The 16,879-nt window shown below is 40.2% G+C and overlaps 1 protein-coding gene across 1 annotated transcript in view; it reads left to right on the top strand.

Annotated features, from left to right (window-relative positions):
- The window catches only part of tmtc2b (transmembrane O-mannosyltransferase targeting cadherins 2b), a 78,887-nt gene that overhangs the window by 53,861 nt on the left and 8,147 nt on the right, over positions 1-16,879 (top strand). The window contains exons 4-10 of the mRNA XM_031725980.2: positions 1,134-1,248; positions 1,705-1,790; positions 3,386-3,570; positions 4,610-4,688; positions 7,473-7,594; positions 12,094-12,175; positions 14,799-14,913. Of these exons, the coding sequence (XP_031581840.2) occupies positions 1,134-1,248; positions 1,705-1,790; positions 3,386-3,570; positions 4,610-4,688; positions 7,473-7,594; positions 12,094-12,175; positions 14,799-14,913 (784 nt within the window). The remainder of the gene's footprint in view (positions 1-1,133; positions 1,249-1,704; positions 1,791-3,385; positions 3,571-4,609; positions 4,689-7,472; positions 7,595-12,093; positions 12,176-14,798; positions 14,914-16,879) is intronic.

Genomic DNA, 16,879 nt, shown 5'->3' with positions numbered 1-16,879 from the left:
AAACCGAAGCTCTTGGAGCTGCTGAGCGGAGAAGCAGGACAGGGCCCCACAAAGCAGCAGAAGGGCATGTTGCGTTAGCTAATTTCCCTTTCAGATTCTGCAGCGGCGCTGAGGCATGACAGCTGTTTGTTTTGGCAGGCCATCAGCCGAACCAAGTAGCAGAAATGTCCACGACTCACATTCAATAAAGTTAATATGAGATGAGAAAAGAGCCCAGTCTCTCTCACACACACACACACACACACACACACACACACACACACACACACACACACACTGGATTGTTCAAAGTGTGAAATTCTGAATACACAGAATGTCTAAGACACTTTTTTCACTATGCAAGCATTCATAACTGGACAGGTGAATGAAGAAAGCTTTTATGTTTTTTCCTGTTACACTAAACAGTTGTGAGTTATAAAAGCTGCACATTAGAGCAGTGTAACCACCCATTAATGGATTTTATCCTTCTATTGAATGAGTAGTAGAGAGGAGAAAAGGAACAATACCTCAAGGTTAAAAAAATACCACTCTTACACATTTAGAGCAGCATGCACCTCATTAGGCTCATCTTTTGAGTCATAATAGTCTTTTATTTTTAATACTGTACACTTTATAAATTATTCCAAAGCAAAGTGAAGAGAAGCTAATGTTGCACGCTGCCATTAAGCATAAAATCCCATTATTGTACCCTTTTCTCTTCGTATTTATTACTTAGTTCATGTTTTCTGGATGTATTTTCACACTGCAGAGTATCTGCACAATATGTACAAAACATCTTGGCAGCCTTACATCTCCTGTCAGTTACTGCTCTTTGCTATTTAATGCCGTTAGCTATTCAATGGCGCTGTGGTGGTCTTCTTTTCATACACACTGGAAAAACTGGTGGTTTATACACAAAGCTCCCCCGGTGTGCCATCTCTCTTCACCAGTACTGTCTTGGTATGCCAGCTGCTGCAGAACAACGTCCTCCTCAGAGGTTAAAAGGCACTGAAGCCATGGCAGCATGAGGCTGTGAATAACAAAAGAAAATGATTACTTGCCTTAGAAATGTTCCTCCTGCTGTTATAATTCACCGACTTTTTTCTTTTTCTTTTGATTAACTTCTTCTTTTGTGATCCTTTGTGACCCGTCAGCATGGGGGAACCTTGGAAATGTCTTGAAGAGCCAGGGAAAGATGGAGAGGGCAGAGCAGGCTTACAGAAATGCCCTGTATTACCGCAGCAACATGGCTGACATGCTCTATAACCTGTGAGTGTTTTTAATCACACTTATTGTTGCATTCAATATTCTCTTCAAATATTGGCCCCAGATTTTTTATTTGTTTGTCTGTTTTTAATCTGTTGATGCTACTGTGCATTTATAACCATCTCATTGTCTTAAGAACATGAATGAACGTTTTCATGTGTACATTGATCAGAGCTCCTCTCAGAGGAAGTGCCGTCTTGTTTTCAATTCCCCGGGGTGCTGTCCGCCTGACAGCATTATTAATGATGCTGTTTTAGTCTGAGGGGAAAACACAAAACACCGGCCAATACTCACAGTGTGATCAAATGTCTGTGGTTTGCGAAACTGTTCCCTTCACATTTATCAGCTGGCTAATGTTCGTGTTTAATCATAACAGAGGCTTTTAACTGAAGCGATCTCCTCTTTAGAGTTTTTAAAGCTCTAAATTGTCAGAACTGTCTTTTCTTTTGTCTGCTCCAGTGGTTTGCTGCTACAGGAGAGCAACAAGTTCTCAGAGGCACTTCACTACTATAAGCTGGCCATTGGGAGCCGGCCAACTCTGGCTTGTAAGTACAGCTCTCCTTTTTTATTGACAATCTCCAGCACTTGTGGTCGTGGTTGTGCTGTGTCCAGGCAACAGCGAACACTGGCTGCGGTTATGTGAAGGGAAGGGAAGAGGTGCCAAAGGCCAGTGTGTGTACAGCTGAATTAAACCTTCGGTGCAGCTGTGCGACTGGTTTCAAAGCCCGATATGTCCACAGATAAAGCATAAACATTAAGTGATTTATTATGATTGAAGCCATGGTGCTTCTGCTTATTTTATTCCTGCTTTGTACATTTCATTTACGTATTTTTCTCTCCATTGTCCTGTCCTCCTCTTCTTTGTCTCGTCTTCTCACCACGAGTTCTTTGCAGTTTTTCCATTTCTTTTGTCATATTTCTTTGCTCCCTGATTAGTGTAAATCACTCACATTCTTACCTGATCATGAAATAAATTAGCTCCCCGTTGTTCTGCGCATCAATCAGTGACAGATAAACAGACAATCTTGAAAGTCTCTTCCTTTATTCCCCAGATTAATTATACACCTAATCAAGATCACAGTTAGACTAGAAAATTTCCATTCAGCGTGCAATTATCCAATCTGTTAACGCTGATAACAAGGTTAATTAATTACCCTAAGCAGCACACGTTTTGAAGGCAGAATGAGAATGTGGCAGCTAATGTGTGTTTTTTCAAGGTTACACCATTACTCACCGGCTAATTGGGAGCTAACTGGGCCAAACTGTCACATTTATACTTGACATGCACATTTATCCCATTCTTTGATAAGGCACTATTGATTTGTGTCACTTTTTTGAGAGAGAGAATCATTTATTGGAGGGTGACGAAATTGGAAAAGTTTTCCTTTGTCTCTGTGTTTTTCTTCTCTGTGCTCCATCGTCTGCAGAGCCTGTCGTTGGGAAAAGGGTTTAGGTATTTACCACCAAATGCACAACGCTAAGCAGAATGGGTAAAATTGTTGTAAGGTGGAAGAGTGAGGAGTAAAACATTATAAGCATCAGGATCATGAATTTCAAGGACGTTGGAGGGGAAAAAATGAAAAAGAATTTGATTCCCAGCTATTTGTTTTTGAATTGATATGTCCAGATTGATCTCCTGTTTCAAGTTAATTTATTCCAGCAGCCAGACTTGACAGGGAGTTGTTTAGAGAAGAAGGTCTACAGAGACTAATTACCCTTCAGCTGCGTATTGATCATTAGATGCCGTCTTTGACCGTTCAAGAGAAAGTTTAACATACATTCAAAGTATCCCGCGGGACGTGTGCAAATATCAAACATACAGTAAAGCTGGAAAAGCATCAACAGTGGTTTAATGAAATTCATATGAAAATGATTTTTTTAGCCGTTGCTTCAAATCAATGGAGGCTGCACACACAAAAACAAGGACTTTGTTGGGAGAAGGAATCCTGGATCCCAGATAAGTGATCCACACTACAATCTTATGTGCATTATCGCTTGATATCACTGTGACTGGAGCGTCTGATGCCAGTTTATCGTTGTAAAGACAATTATCACTGAGCAAAGGAAGAGCTTTTATCAATCGAGTGAAGCGACAGCAACAGTCTAAGCTTTCTGTTTGTGTTTCGTTTGATCCCAACAGCAGCCTACTTGAACACAGGCATAATCCTGATGAATCAGGGTCGCCTAGATGAGGCCAAACGCACTTTCCTGACCTGTGCTGACATCCCAGATGAGAATTTGAAGGACCCTCACGCCCACAAGAGCTCAGTCACAAGCTGCCTGTACAACCTGGGCAAACTGCTCCACGAACAGGGACACCAGGAGGTAATGACAGATTGCAGATCTCGTATGCTAAGAAAATATTTAAGGCAATAATAACCTTATAGCATGTCATAATAAAAGTTCAGGATACAATAAAATACACCAAGTGGAGCCAAGAATACTGTTTTTTATTTTCGTGAATTACATTCCCCCCCAAATCCCGCCCCTGAAACGGGAAAAGGAAATGTCTTGATTGCATTTCCAGTAATATAAATCTTTTGTTGTCCCATATTTGTGTTTTGTTTTATATATTTGTCTAACAAACAGATCCATTGCTACCATGGGAGATGAAACAGTACTCCTCTGCATACGTAAATGTTGGAAAATTTCATACCACAGTGAACTGAGACAAAATGCAGGCAGTTACCCAAGCAGCCTTTTGGGGAAACTAAAAAAAAAAGCTTACTTTGATATGGACATGTAACAAAATGGTCTCAGTCATAGGCGCCAAAGCGTATGTGCAGATCCTCCTCAGGCTGTTTCTAACAAATTTTCTCTTTCATGCCCCAAAAGACCTCCAGTGCTGGCTAAAGTAACTGGTTTTCCAGTTGCTGTACAATTATATTGAAAAACGCACCGATGCTGCTGATTCAATCAGGAATGAAGTGGTACTACGGCCGATTCAATAAAGGCCTTTTTAAATTGTTGGCATCCTTGAGGAACAGAGCATTCCCACTTCCTCTGACCTCTAACCACAACATTTGCTTCAGCAATAAAATACTTTCAGGTCCTTCTGCCATTTAAACTCTGAGGGAGTCTGAGGTGACTTGCTGGACCAACACATTATACATGCTAAAGTCAACAAGCGACACGGCTCTAGTTGTCTTAACAGCCGTGACACTGAGGATAGAGCCTTTGTGCTCAGCTCTGTATGAAGCAGCCTTCTGGCGACCCCCAATTCCACGCTGTGTATTCATATTGTCATGGCCCCGGCTGCACGGGAGGAATGACGAGTTACCCCAGAGCTGGCTTCTCTAGCGGGGTCTCTGTGCTCTCTAATGCAAATGTCCCAAACCTTCTTTTTCGTTTGTTTCATTCGCAGGAGGCCCTCTCTGTGTTTAAAGAAGCAATACAGAAAATGCCGAGACAGTTTGCACCGCAGAGCCTCTACAACATGATGGGTAAGAGCTGCTCGTGTTTCAGGACCACGAGCATAATAGATCCTGTTTTTACTGTGGAAGAAAAAAGTCTGTGGAGGTATTATCAGCTGGTCATCACACATTTCTGCTTCACAAAACACAAGAAAAGTACAAAGGCCGTGTACTTCCTGCATATTGTGTATTGTTTTTGACTCTATTTCTTTATTCCTTGCATAAAAATTAAAAATGAGATCTCCGGAGCAGGCTACTATAAAAGGCAATAAAAATCCAAACATGAAAACTTCAAAAAATCACTATTCAGGTCTGTAATATCCTGTAAAAATAAAGAAAGAAAAAATATTTGTAAGGCACGGTGTCATAAAAATGAGTAATATGAACCAAAACCAGGATTTCTGTTGGCGTTGCTGAGATTTATTTTTTTGGTCAAAAACAAAAGTTAAAATAAATACATGTGAAGCAAACTTTACTAATTTAAATGAACGAAGGCAGTGTGTGAGACAGCTGATCTGATTCATACAGTTAGACAGAGGTTTAAGTAGACAATCGGAAGCTTTACAGTGTCATGTTAAACAGATGCTTTTCACTGCAAGAGCAACCCAGCTTGTTACGTTACAGCTGTAGAACAGCTGCTTTCAGGCTCATTATATCTGTTCACTCCATTGCTTTTTCTTTTTTCTCTGCCCTTCCTGCTTGTTTTTCTCTCTCTCACACACACACACACACACACACACACACACACACACACACACACACACACACACACACACACACACATGAAGCTACTTATACACACACACAGAGAAAACCTGGAACAATAAGTAATCCAGACTAGGCAGTGCCACAGGTTTGCTTATGTGTTGGCAAAATGCAATGTGACGGAGCTCCTGAGATTATGTCAAAATGTTGATGAAAGCTTCAGGCCCCATTAAGGAGCAGCGTTGCGCCTGTAATGGAGGCACCGAGCCACAGATCTGTGATTTCTGCAGCTTAGCGTTGTTTCCTCGCTGAGCTGATTTGCACATTTGGCACACCTGCTCATATCTATTTTCAGTTTCACTCACTGCACTGCTCTCATGCTGTTTGTCAGACGCCAAGGAGCAGAAGCTTTCATCAGAGGCGGACCTGGGTGGTAATCTGTACCCTGCTGGTCTCGCTCCAGCTCTTTCTGGTTGGCTGAGGAATGTTCCACTCCGAGGAGCTGGTTTTCAGCTCCTTGGATTTGATGTCACTTCTAATTGCACGTTAATGTTTGTGCTAATCTCAGAGGTACAGAGGTCTGCTGCCAGGAAATGGAGTCAAGTAATTTGGCTGCTTTTAAGCCAATCAATATAGGAAGAGGTCGCGTCAAAACGGACCAATATGTGCATTTTTAAACAGCTTAGCGCCTTGGATCAGTTATAAATCACTGCAGGTTAGATAATCCTCTATATAAACACGCTGATTATTTATTAACCTTCAAACTAATAATTCAGTATATATTTTTAAAAAACGACCAGTGTAGGAATTTTACACACAGAGGTTTTCATTGTGACCGAATGGAAATGGTAAGCTTGGTGTAATGCTGCCTAATCCACTCTGTTGTTGATGGGAGTTTTGTTATTATGTAGCTTCAATATGATGGAAACACACACTGAAACATGCAGCATGAGGCTCTCATGGTAGAACAACAGAAGCTACATTCGGCTTATTCACAAGGGATCGCTGCAGCAGGTAGCGCTGCATGTTGGATTTTTACACCTGACACAACCCCAAAGGAATTTTTGGCTCCTCTCACCATCAAAACAGGGATCTTTCACTTGTTAACCAAATGTGTAAACCACTACACTATATAACATGAGATAATACAGTATGTTTACATGTTTTGGAATAAAATTTATATATAATTAATTATTAATTTAAGCCTTGTGCTTCTTTTTACAGTAACTATTTCAGCTGAATCCCCTTTACATGCATGCATACGTCTCTGTGAAAGAGGTATCACTGTGTAGCGTTATCACTTATATGAGGAGGTGTGTTTTCATAAGACTAAAAGGCTGTGCTCAGGCGTATGTCACCTGTTGCTTATCTTTTCAGTAAAGCGATTAATCTGAATCCCCACTGAATTCAAACCTCAGTCTCCTCTTGTCTAAACAACTCTTTCAGTCATTTGGCAGTTCATAAGACTTGTTGTAGATTGAAATATAAACCATATTACAAGTCATATTTTAACAAGTGGGATTTATTCACACTTTCCCCCTAAAATACATCATGATGTTGATTTTAACTGTGTTGCGTTACCAGCCAGTCAGTTTTTTCCACCCATGCGAGGGTTGCTGGATAGTGTTGTTATTTCAGGTGTTGCTTTAGCAGGCAGAGGGTCAGATGTGGCAGTGGGGGAGGTATCGGATGATGTCTGACAGGTCAGGAAGAGTGAAGGAGGACAACAGGAGAAATCTTGTCCTATTGTTCTGTAAGCATTACGGTGAATTTCTGCTATGCCGAAATGTAATAATCAAGCACACTTTGCTGAAATGAATTACTTCAGGAAAAACCCTGAAATAAGAGCAACAATAATTTCTTCAGTATGAATCTGACATGTTTAAGCAATTGCAACATCTTCCAAAGCCTCTTATTGCTCCATATGTTTAAAATATGATGAAAGTGCCAGAAGAAAAATCATTAAGTTTGATGACTGGATTATAGTCTGAATTTGTTGCCGCCCTGTAATAAAAATCCTCAAAAGAATAAAAGACAGCTGTGTGATGTTTTAACCTCGGACACTTTTTTGATTTGATCCCTCGTGTGACGCTGTCTTTGCCATCACAGGGGAGGCCTACATTAGACTGAATAAGCTGACTGAGGCTGAGTTCTGGTACAGAGAATCGCTGCGAGCCAAGCCAGACCACATTCCTGCACACCTCACTTATGGGAAACTTCTCGCAATGACGGTAACGTTGTTTTTGTTTTGATCCTCCCTTATCTGTGTTTCCATTCAATTTGCTATCATAAGTTGTAGTGAATGTTCTGATTAAACACTACCCTGCGACCAACTTTATTATTTAAAGGTGTGTCCCACATTTAGGGTTTGGTTTATGAGATTAATTTAGCCGACACATTCATTTCTACTTTTGCTGTTTTATAGCATCTTCCTTTGCTTTGGAGCAAATACGTCAAGTTTCAGGGCAAAACAAACACACTGATGTCATCAGGGTCATTTTAGCTTCTCTGTAAAGTTTAAACAAATGAAATGACTTCCTGATTTTGTCGTGCCTCCACGTTTGTTACTGGATTTAAAAGCTACTACAACAGTATCCTTAATCAACTGCCTAGAAAGCACTCGAATCTCTACACTCTATGGAAAGAAAGCTAACACTGCCCGGCATCTTCCAGGTCAGCAAATGAAAGTGACACCTGTCTTGTGTTTTACTAATGAAAAAAAAACAATGGAGGCGTCTCAGGGACAGGAGCAGTTTCCAGAGTCCTTGAGTTTACGAGGAGCTGGTCTTGCGGCGGAGTCGTGCAGTCGTTCGGTGATAGACTGCAGCAAGACATACATACTCGGAAAAGAGCTGAGAAACAAAGTAATCAGATCTGAAAAGGACTGTCAGAAAACAAATAAACAAATCAGATAGAGGCTTGCGTAGAAGGTCAAAAAAAGGGTGGAGGCCTTGTGATCAGCAGACACCCCTTTCGTCCACTGCCTGAGCCCTAATGAGAGGAGCCTGCAGCAGTGATATCTGGATTTCCAGCAAACGGCTGCACTCTTCCTGGCCCTGGCCCTTTTTATTTCCTTCATGGAAACAGAATTCTTTTCAAGTTTGTTTCATTTATAGTTTTTCCTCAATCATCATTTTGTGAATATCCTCACTGATAGGTGGAGGAATTTAACAAGCAAACCAATTTTTCCACAGTTTTTAGACATAATGTTAGCCTTTTTTGTGTCAACACATATAAAACCAGAAGCCTTGGAAATAAACTTGAAGTCAGTTACCACTTATATATCTGTATGGCACCGGCTACTGCCAGTAGCTAGTGAGCATAGCATAGCACATGAATTGGAAATAAAAAGCTTGGCTCTGAGGATCACTAATTAACACGTTATTTTTGGGCTGTTTAATCCATACAAAAACTGAGGTGTAAAAACCACACTTTGTGGTGTTATAAGATTTTTATGTGCCAAAAGTTACTGAACCCAGCCAGGAAATAGTTTGGCATATACCCCTAAAGAAAAAAACAAAGAATGTGTTTTTTTTTTAGTGTGTTTTGTACAGATTGTAGGCTTGGATGGGCCGACTGCTTCTGCATTTTTAGAGTCTTCAGAAAAACCACAAACTGTCTTTCATCTGAATTGCTGAAGTGCTGTACAGTTGTGGATCATTATTATTAGTCCTCTGCACACTGGCGGTAGATTGATTTGCCGTTCTGTCCGCTGACTAGTTTCCAGCTGAAAGAATAGATCAACTGGCAACGCAGATAAAACTCACTTATTAAGTTGACATGATTCCTGTGAAAAATTCAGTGGAACCAAATCCCATCAGCAAGGACGGTTTTTAGGGAATAACTCAATACTTTAAAGGAGAGTATTAAGACTTGGTAAAGTTGATTCAGAGAAGAAGTCTGTGAGCTGTGAGGAGAAACTCATTTTATTTAGGAAAGTGTTATTGATTTGGGGGAAAGTAGAGTTCAAATCTTCAGGGATAAATCTCTGTAGCTCTCTGACCATGATGGATGGTTTAGGGGTCTTGAACCCTTGTGATCCCTTGAGTGCAAATGAAAGTGCGATCAAAGAAGGGATCTAAGTTACTTGGATAAGCTTACAGTGACTCTATTCTTTAAAGGCATTTCTGAAAGATTTTATTGAAATGTGTCAGAAAAATGTTACCCGTGAAAACAGGCTGTCGTTTAATATGTACCGACCCCGGCGTTTAAGTATGATCCAAAGCAGTGCAGGAAGAGCAGCCGTCTGTCATCTCCCACCTCTGCCCTCCCTGTGCAACAACTGTGAGTGATGAAGACACTTCAGATGCTGTCAGGGACTTTGAGGTTCAAATCCCTCTGGGAGAGGCCGCAATATAAGGTTTAGCAGCAGGGTCAGAGAAGGGTGAGTGGTGGGTGGCGGAGCGAGCCTTTCTGTGGCTGCTGAGGCACAGAGAGCAAAGAGATGGTGTGGATGGTGAGAAGGACAAACAGGGGAAGAAAGGGAGAGTTAATCGCACAGATCAGTATTGCATTCTCAGCCCTGCTGACCCCCCTGCACCTCCACTGACACCCTAAAGGAGCAGGATGTGTTGTTGGTTGTGCATAATTATAATTATAATGCTCGCAATATTGGATTCAGTCATTCACTTGTCATTTCCACAACTAATACAATACAGGTTTCATCCATAATAACCTCGACACTCACAGAGCCAGGGATACATCTGCAGTTCGCCCAATGTTATCAGGAGATTTGAGGTGTGTGGCGTGCACAAATGAGCTCAGCGAGTGTGCGACAAACAGGAGAATATTACACAATGAGTAGCCTCGCATAATAAGTAGATATCCGACAAAACTGTATTCACATGTACTTAGCAGACGTTTGTATGTTTGCATGCTAAACTAGTGTTGGACAATGACAAACAGACTTTAAATAAATTCTGCTTAACATTAAACCTAAACAGCCACATCAAAGTATCTTTTTGTTGGCTAAGAAACCCAACATACCACATCTCCATATGGCAGCAACTTGGTTACACCTTTAGCTCATGTCCTAAAGCACATCCTGCTTTATTGCCTGTTTTACAATAACCAGTGAAGTGATATGTTTACTGGAGTAATAAACAGAGTACAGTCATCATTTATAGACGGGTTCCTTCCATCCCTTTCTCATGCTGCATTGGTCATACCTTAGATGAAAGCTATTCAGTAGTTATCCCAGAATTATTGCCACTCATAATCATAGCTTCTAATCCAAAAGATGAAAAAAGAGATTGTTGCCTGATTAAGGGGATCTTCAGCGAAACTAAAAAAGGTAGCATAGTTATTAATTTTGACCTATAACAAATGATTTTTTAACAAATTATAAAAAAAGAAAAAAGTTGTTACATTTTTGTGGTCCTACCAACATCTAGCTTATTCTGTGTATGGTCTCTGTTAATATTCTTAATGTGTCACAGTCCACATCTTTCATGCACTTAGAACTAAAACCCATTTCAGTCTGTCAAAGTTTAAGCTGTTGATGTTTAATAACTGTAGGTCTTTGTTGTAAAAAGCAGCTTCTGGTAAAATGTTTGCTTTCCTCCATCTGTGAATATAGGTATAAAAATACACAGAAGTGATGCTTTTCAGAATGGAACTTGGACACAATCAGCTCTGTTAAACGTATCCTTGGCACAGGCTTAATCTTCTGCAGCATCAATGGAAACTACACTCAGATGTTTACATTAGAAATTTCTGTATTTATTGAATCTACCGCTCACTGAAAATGAAGTCTGCTGTCATTAATACGATATAGGGCCCATTCCTTCCGTACGACTGAATTAAAGTTATGCACTAAGTGTCACACTCATTCAGGTTGTTTTTACTGGCTTTGCATAATCCAGTAATGCCTTAGTATATTAGTCTGGTACAACTCCAACTTAAGAACATATATATATTATTCATGAAAGGCTTAATCTCTCTCTAAAATGCATACTGATGGCTGCATTATTAATGCATCAGCTTTTATTGATGAGTGCACATGGTTAATTGTTGATCAGATGACATCTGGTGCCCAACTGAGATCAGCGATGTGTCAGAGTCCCAGTTGGCACTTCTATTGGCCAGCTGCTCGGTTCTGTTAGAGCTGTGATTGGTTACATGTCACAGTGTAAAGGGCCTGAGGAAGCTTTTGCAGTCCGCAGGGCTTCAGTGTGTCTTCTTCTCATCGTATTATGCTCGCCCCCCCTCCGGTATGGATTCTTTCTGGAACATAAAAACAAAAATAAATCAAAAATCAAACGTGTCTGTGTGCAGTACCCCTGTACTTGAGGCTAAACGCACTATAGACACAAGCCTTTCTGTTTTCTCCTCCCTCCTCTCCATTGCCCTGCTTCCCTACTCGCTGTCTTGTTTTATAGCAGTTAGGCCACACACGCTGACAATCTGCAACTATGCTCCGGAAGTGCTATTTGCAAAGATAATCTGTTTAATGAATGAGACTTTACCCTGTCTGGTCTGCTGTGCTAAACGTGACAGTGTCTGCTTTTCTGGGATGACACATGAGCCTGACACAATAACAGTAGCGATCCGTGTGTTTCATGTCTATTTGTTAAGATTTATTGTTAAAGTACGTCTGTGGTTGGAAGAGGGACATTAGGTATACACAGAGGTATTTTGGCTGTTGAGTCGAGTGTGGTGTTTTTAGACTGAGTAGCTTTGAGGAGCAGTTGAAACAATAATGACACTGTGTTTAATCCATCTCTCTCAGGGGCAGAAAGCAGAAGCGGAGAGGTACTTCCTCAAGGCCATCCAACTCGATCCCACAAAAGGAAACTGCTACATGCATTATGGTAAGCACAGATATATATTTTTCCTCCAGTCTGACTCAGGCCAGATTTCTTCTTACATTTCAAATATTTGATTTGGTAATTTCACGCATACATGCTGCACTGGTGCAAAGACGGGCACTTACGCACCTTAGCCGATTGTTCATACAACAGTGTTGGCTGACCCTTCTGCCATTTCTTTTTTTATTCTTTTTGATTAGTCAAGACTCACAGGAAGCAGGGTTGATTTCCTTAGATTGTTCACTGATTTGATGGGCGTACCGAACGTGACAATTTTAGCGTATGCCTCTTCTCAAGCTTTCCATTAATCAGCAGTATTACCTCCTGAATTTAATGTCTTTCATATTACCTTTGAGTTTGTAAAAGCATTTAAAGCCTTTCTTTATGATGGCTTCGCTCACTATCTTTGCACCAGGTCGCAAGTGACATTTAAGGTAATTGGTTAATGGGGAGTTTTGGATTTTGTTGAGTACTGTGTGTGTAGGTTAATTATCCAGCCAATGAGGATATGGATTGCACTGATCCAAGCACAGAGACAGTGTTATTTCAAGAAATTACTAAACAGTACTAATGATACATGGAGATATAATATTCATATGGAACATCCATATAACGTCATTTATCTTATTTCTGTTAGCCCAAGTAAAAATATGCATCCATTAATTTCTATTTCTTGTTCACAGCTATGGTTTAATTTATAAATATATCTATTTACAGCTAAACACATCAGCAGGCATAAAATCTATCATATACTGTTCGGTTTTCATTACTTTAGATTGACTAAGTCGTTTGGTTTTCAAAATGTTTTTGTTTCTGAGACTGCAGTTTTCACAGAGTGTCCTCAGGCCTGAAGAAGACTCTTCAAAAAAGGTCTTAGAGTGCACTAAAATCATGAATTTAATTTAGCTGTGTTTATTTGATCATTTTCACTTGCCTGCCTTAGGCAGCAATGCTTGTTTTTTTTTCTTTCGTATTAAAAAAGGCATACACTATCCTGCTACAAATGGTGCTGCAAGAGCTATTCAATGTCATTTTTGCCAAGTTTCAGTCAGCATTATTAGAAGTGTACTGCCTCATTTGGGGCTTTTGAATTTTAGTTTTTAAAAAAAATGTAATAAGTAAAGAAGAAGTTAGCTGATTATTGCTTTCATTCATCTATTCTGCTGGTTACTAAGGTAAATTTATTACTTCCATTATAGAATTTTGTCATATATGCCTGGGAATAGCATTAATAGGTGATACTTTTATGTTTAGACTTGCATTTCCAACTACTTAGTAAATTAAAAGTGTCAAGTGGGATTCAATAGAATGTTGAGCATGGGGTAGGGATTAATAAGTATGTTATACTTCTTCCTACTCCATTTCAGACTTAATAATTGTCATTTAGACTCTGTTTTATTTTATTTATTTTCTTTTTTTTGTTTTGTCTGAGCACATACGTGTGTGTATTTACTTATATATTCGTATTTGTAAATGCAAGTATGTGTACTTGTGTATATATTGTTTTATTACACATACATTTTCTGTTTTTTTTTGTAAATGTGGTAAGCTCTGAAGAAACTTTGATTTATTTATTTTTTTCTTGTCCAGCCTAGTTTTCACATGAAAACCTCGCGTGGTGTTCCCCAGGGCTCAGGTCTTGGTCCCATTTAATTCTCTATCTATACACTGTGTAAGATTATCTGTAAATAATATAGCATTAATGTTAGTTTTAACTGTTAGGATACTCAACATAAATAACATAAGTTATTTACTTAGCCCGAGTTCTTTTTATTCACCTGTTCAAACCTGAAGTTTTGCTCGAAGGAAAGAAAAAAGCCCAAAAACTTAAAATCTGTCCTCCAACATTCTGGGTATGAGCTTAAACTGGCAAAGTTGTACAGCCATACTTTCTCCAATTAAGAAATGATGCAAAAGATAAAATTATTATATATTAAGTAAAAGCATATTATTTTAGCTGTTGTTTATCAAAGTCGGGTCCGTTTTATTAGTTGATGTGTTTGTCTCTGACAGATTTGGTTTCATGTATCAAAAACACTCCAAAACTACAGATCTGGAGGTTTTTAGTGCACAGTTGCAGCCTAAAAACTCACTTAAAATATAGCTCTTGCCTTGTCCTGTACTAAATGCTCCAGTTTCATCCACAGTTATTAAAAAAATGCGCTTGGGTTCACTTGGTGGTTTAGCATCCTGGCACAGCAGTGGACCTTACCAAAATCAACAGTGTATTAATTCCCCCTAAACCTGGCTCTTACCGAGGGGTCCACCCCGCACTTCACGGCCTTGTCAGGCTCCTATAATCCCCTCTTATTAGGCTGGTCCACAGAGGTTAACTGCAAGGCAGGCGCACCCGTAATAAGACATAGCCCTCCTGCTGAAAACATTTTCATCCAAAAGGAACAGATCTATCAAGGCTGATAATCTGAACAAATGAGTCTGAAAGATGGCCAAGGAGAGATTTTATGCTGCACTTATATTTAATGTTTCATCATATTGTCACAAGGGCAGACTAGTCTGTCCCTCTGCCTAGGCCAAAAGAAACACTGCGAGGCCGTGTATCCCTACGTGCCCCTGTGGGGATCCCAAAGTGTTTTAATAATGGTGCTGTTCCCTTCTGCCCTGCCAGGTCAGTTTTTGTTGGAAGAGTCACGGCTGCTTGAAGCAGCAGAGATGGCAAAGACAGCTGCACGCCTTGACAGTGGGGAATTTGATGTGGTCTTCAATGCAGCCCACATGCTCAGGTATGTATTTGATTGGCGTGATTTTTTTCTCTTTCTTCAGGTTTGATGATTTCCTTAGTGCAAGAGCATGCATAAAGACACTGCGTGTATTTTATTCTGCCTAGATGAGATGGGTGGGCCCAGTTTTCCGTGGCTGAGTAGAAAGAAAGCTGTGTATGAGAGAGGGAGGTCTACTGTCTGCACGTTTTATCCAGGGGCTTACACCATTCCTCAGCCTCAGTGATTTACTTGGCTATACTTTGTAATCCTCTTCTCTTGCTGCAGTGCCAGCTCTAGAACTCCTGGTTTATCTTAGTGCGTAGTGTTGCTATATATCTCAGAGTGCTGTCTCTCAAATTACATATACCACTCTGTCTCAGTCTTCCACCACTGGCCGGTGCTCATATTTGAAAGCATGATTACAAATTAGTGGAAAGTTCAGCTGTTGAGGCTAAGTAGGAAAGCCCACAAACTGTTGTTTGTGAATGAGAGCCATGTGTGGGATTGTATAAATACAGCTATGTGCCCCCTCCCCCTGAATAAACCTCCAACTTTATATTACCCAGTGTAGCGATTTCCTTGTTTAATTAGTCATCGTGGGCAACTCTCTGCATATTTGTCAAAACTACGACTGCCAGCTGTAAAGAAAGAGATAACTCTTGGACAAGTGCTTCGCTTGACTCACCAGAGATCTGCGAAGTTACTGTGCTTAAGAGTACATCAGTGCACTCCCACTCAGCTATGTTCAGCGTACCTCCTCTGATCGTGTAGTATCTTCACCACCAGCAGTTTCAGGCATAGAGAGCCTCTTCCAGAGTCCAGACTCCTGGCAGCTAAGAGAGCATCAAGCAGCGCTCGAGTTGAACTCATCTCCGCCTGCTTGGCATGGGGTCTCACTCCCTCCACAGCTCATGTTCTTTATGTGTTTGTCTTGGACATAGATGTGGAAAGCCCATCGGTTGGTGGGGACACAAGTGAATCTGCACAGGAGAGGGGAAGAGATTAAAAGGGGGAGCAGTAGCTCTCAAATTTGCAAATGTCGTTTATTACCCCTTTGGGCTTTTGGTTCTGACTATTTTGCTTTCAAACTAATAATTTTCATCTGCTTCGTTTTAAGAGTTCTTTTATTTTTTTCACTACGAATGTAGGACAGGAAAAGTTGGGCAATAGTAAGGCCAAGAGGTACATGCTTGTACTTCCCATGAGCATGTCAAATGCCAGTGAAAGTGAAAAATTACACTGTGAAGTCGTAGAGTAAAGTACAATCTGTAGATTTCCAAAGGCAGCCCTGGGAAAAGCAAACATTATAATACACACAAGCACTTTATCCACTCGCAGTTTACCTCATAGATTCCCAAACTAACCATATGCCCAATGTAATTTTATTAAACACCATATCTGCGAGATTACTGAGTACTGTACGTTGCTATCGTGCCATAATCTTAAGCATGCCAACTATGAGACCAAATGTAAATTTTGTGAAATATTTGATGACTGCAACTAAGCGTTGAAATTGCTGTCCAATGTCATGCTTACAGCAGAATTTGTCTTTGTTGTGATCTCTGCTTTTTAGATGGCATCATTAACAAGATCACTCGTTTTTAAATATGGTCAAGAATTTTTTATTCCTCTCAAGGTTTTTTTTTTATTATTATTTTTTTATTTCATTAATGCCTCGTTTTCTCATCAGCCTCTCTCCCAGTTCCTGTGCTGGTATAGCCTTACACTAGCTCCTATTCCAGTGGTTGGCCTTCATTGTCTACAGTGCTCTCACAACCCACAGACGGCTCTAGGAGGTCCTGTAGCTCTGCTGGTTACAGTGTGGCAGCTTTCCAGTTCTCCTCTCTTAATGTGTTTATAAATGTGATAATGATATTATGGAATTAGATTTGTGCATTTTTCTTCTGTGAAGGATCTGCTTTCTAAATATTATGCTGGCAAACAAACATATGGTTGTGGTTGGATGTGAAAGCCACATTTATAATCT

The sequence above is a fragment of the Oreochromis aureus genome, linkage group 7 (genome assembly GCF_013358895.1).
Source record: "Oreochromis aureus strain Israel breed Guangdong linkage group 7, ZZ_aureus, whole genome shotgun sequence".
NCBI lineage: Eukaryota > Metazoa > Chordata > Actinopteri > Cichliformes > Cichlidae > Oreochromis > Oreochromis aureus.
Note: the sequence above shows the minus strand (reverse complement) of the source record. Positions and strands in the feature narration are given on the sequence as shown.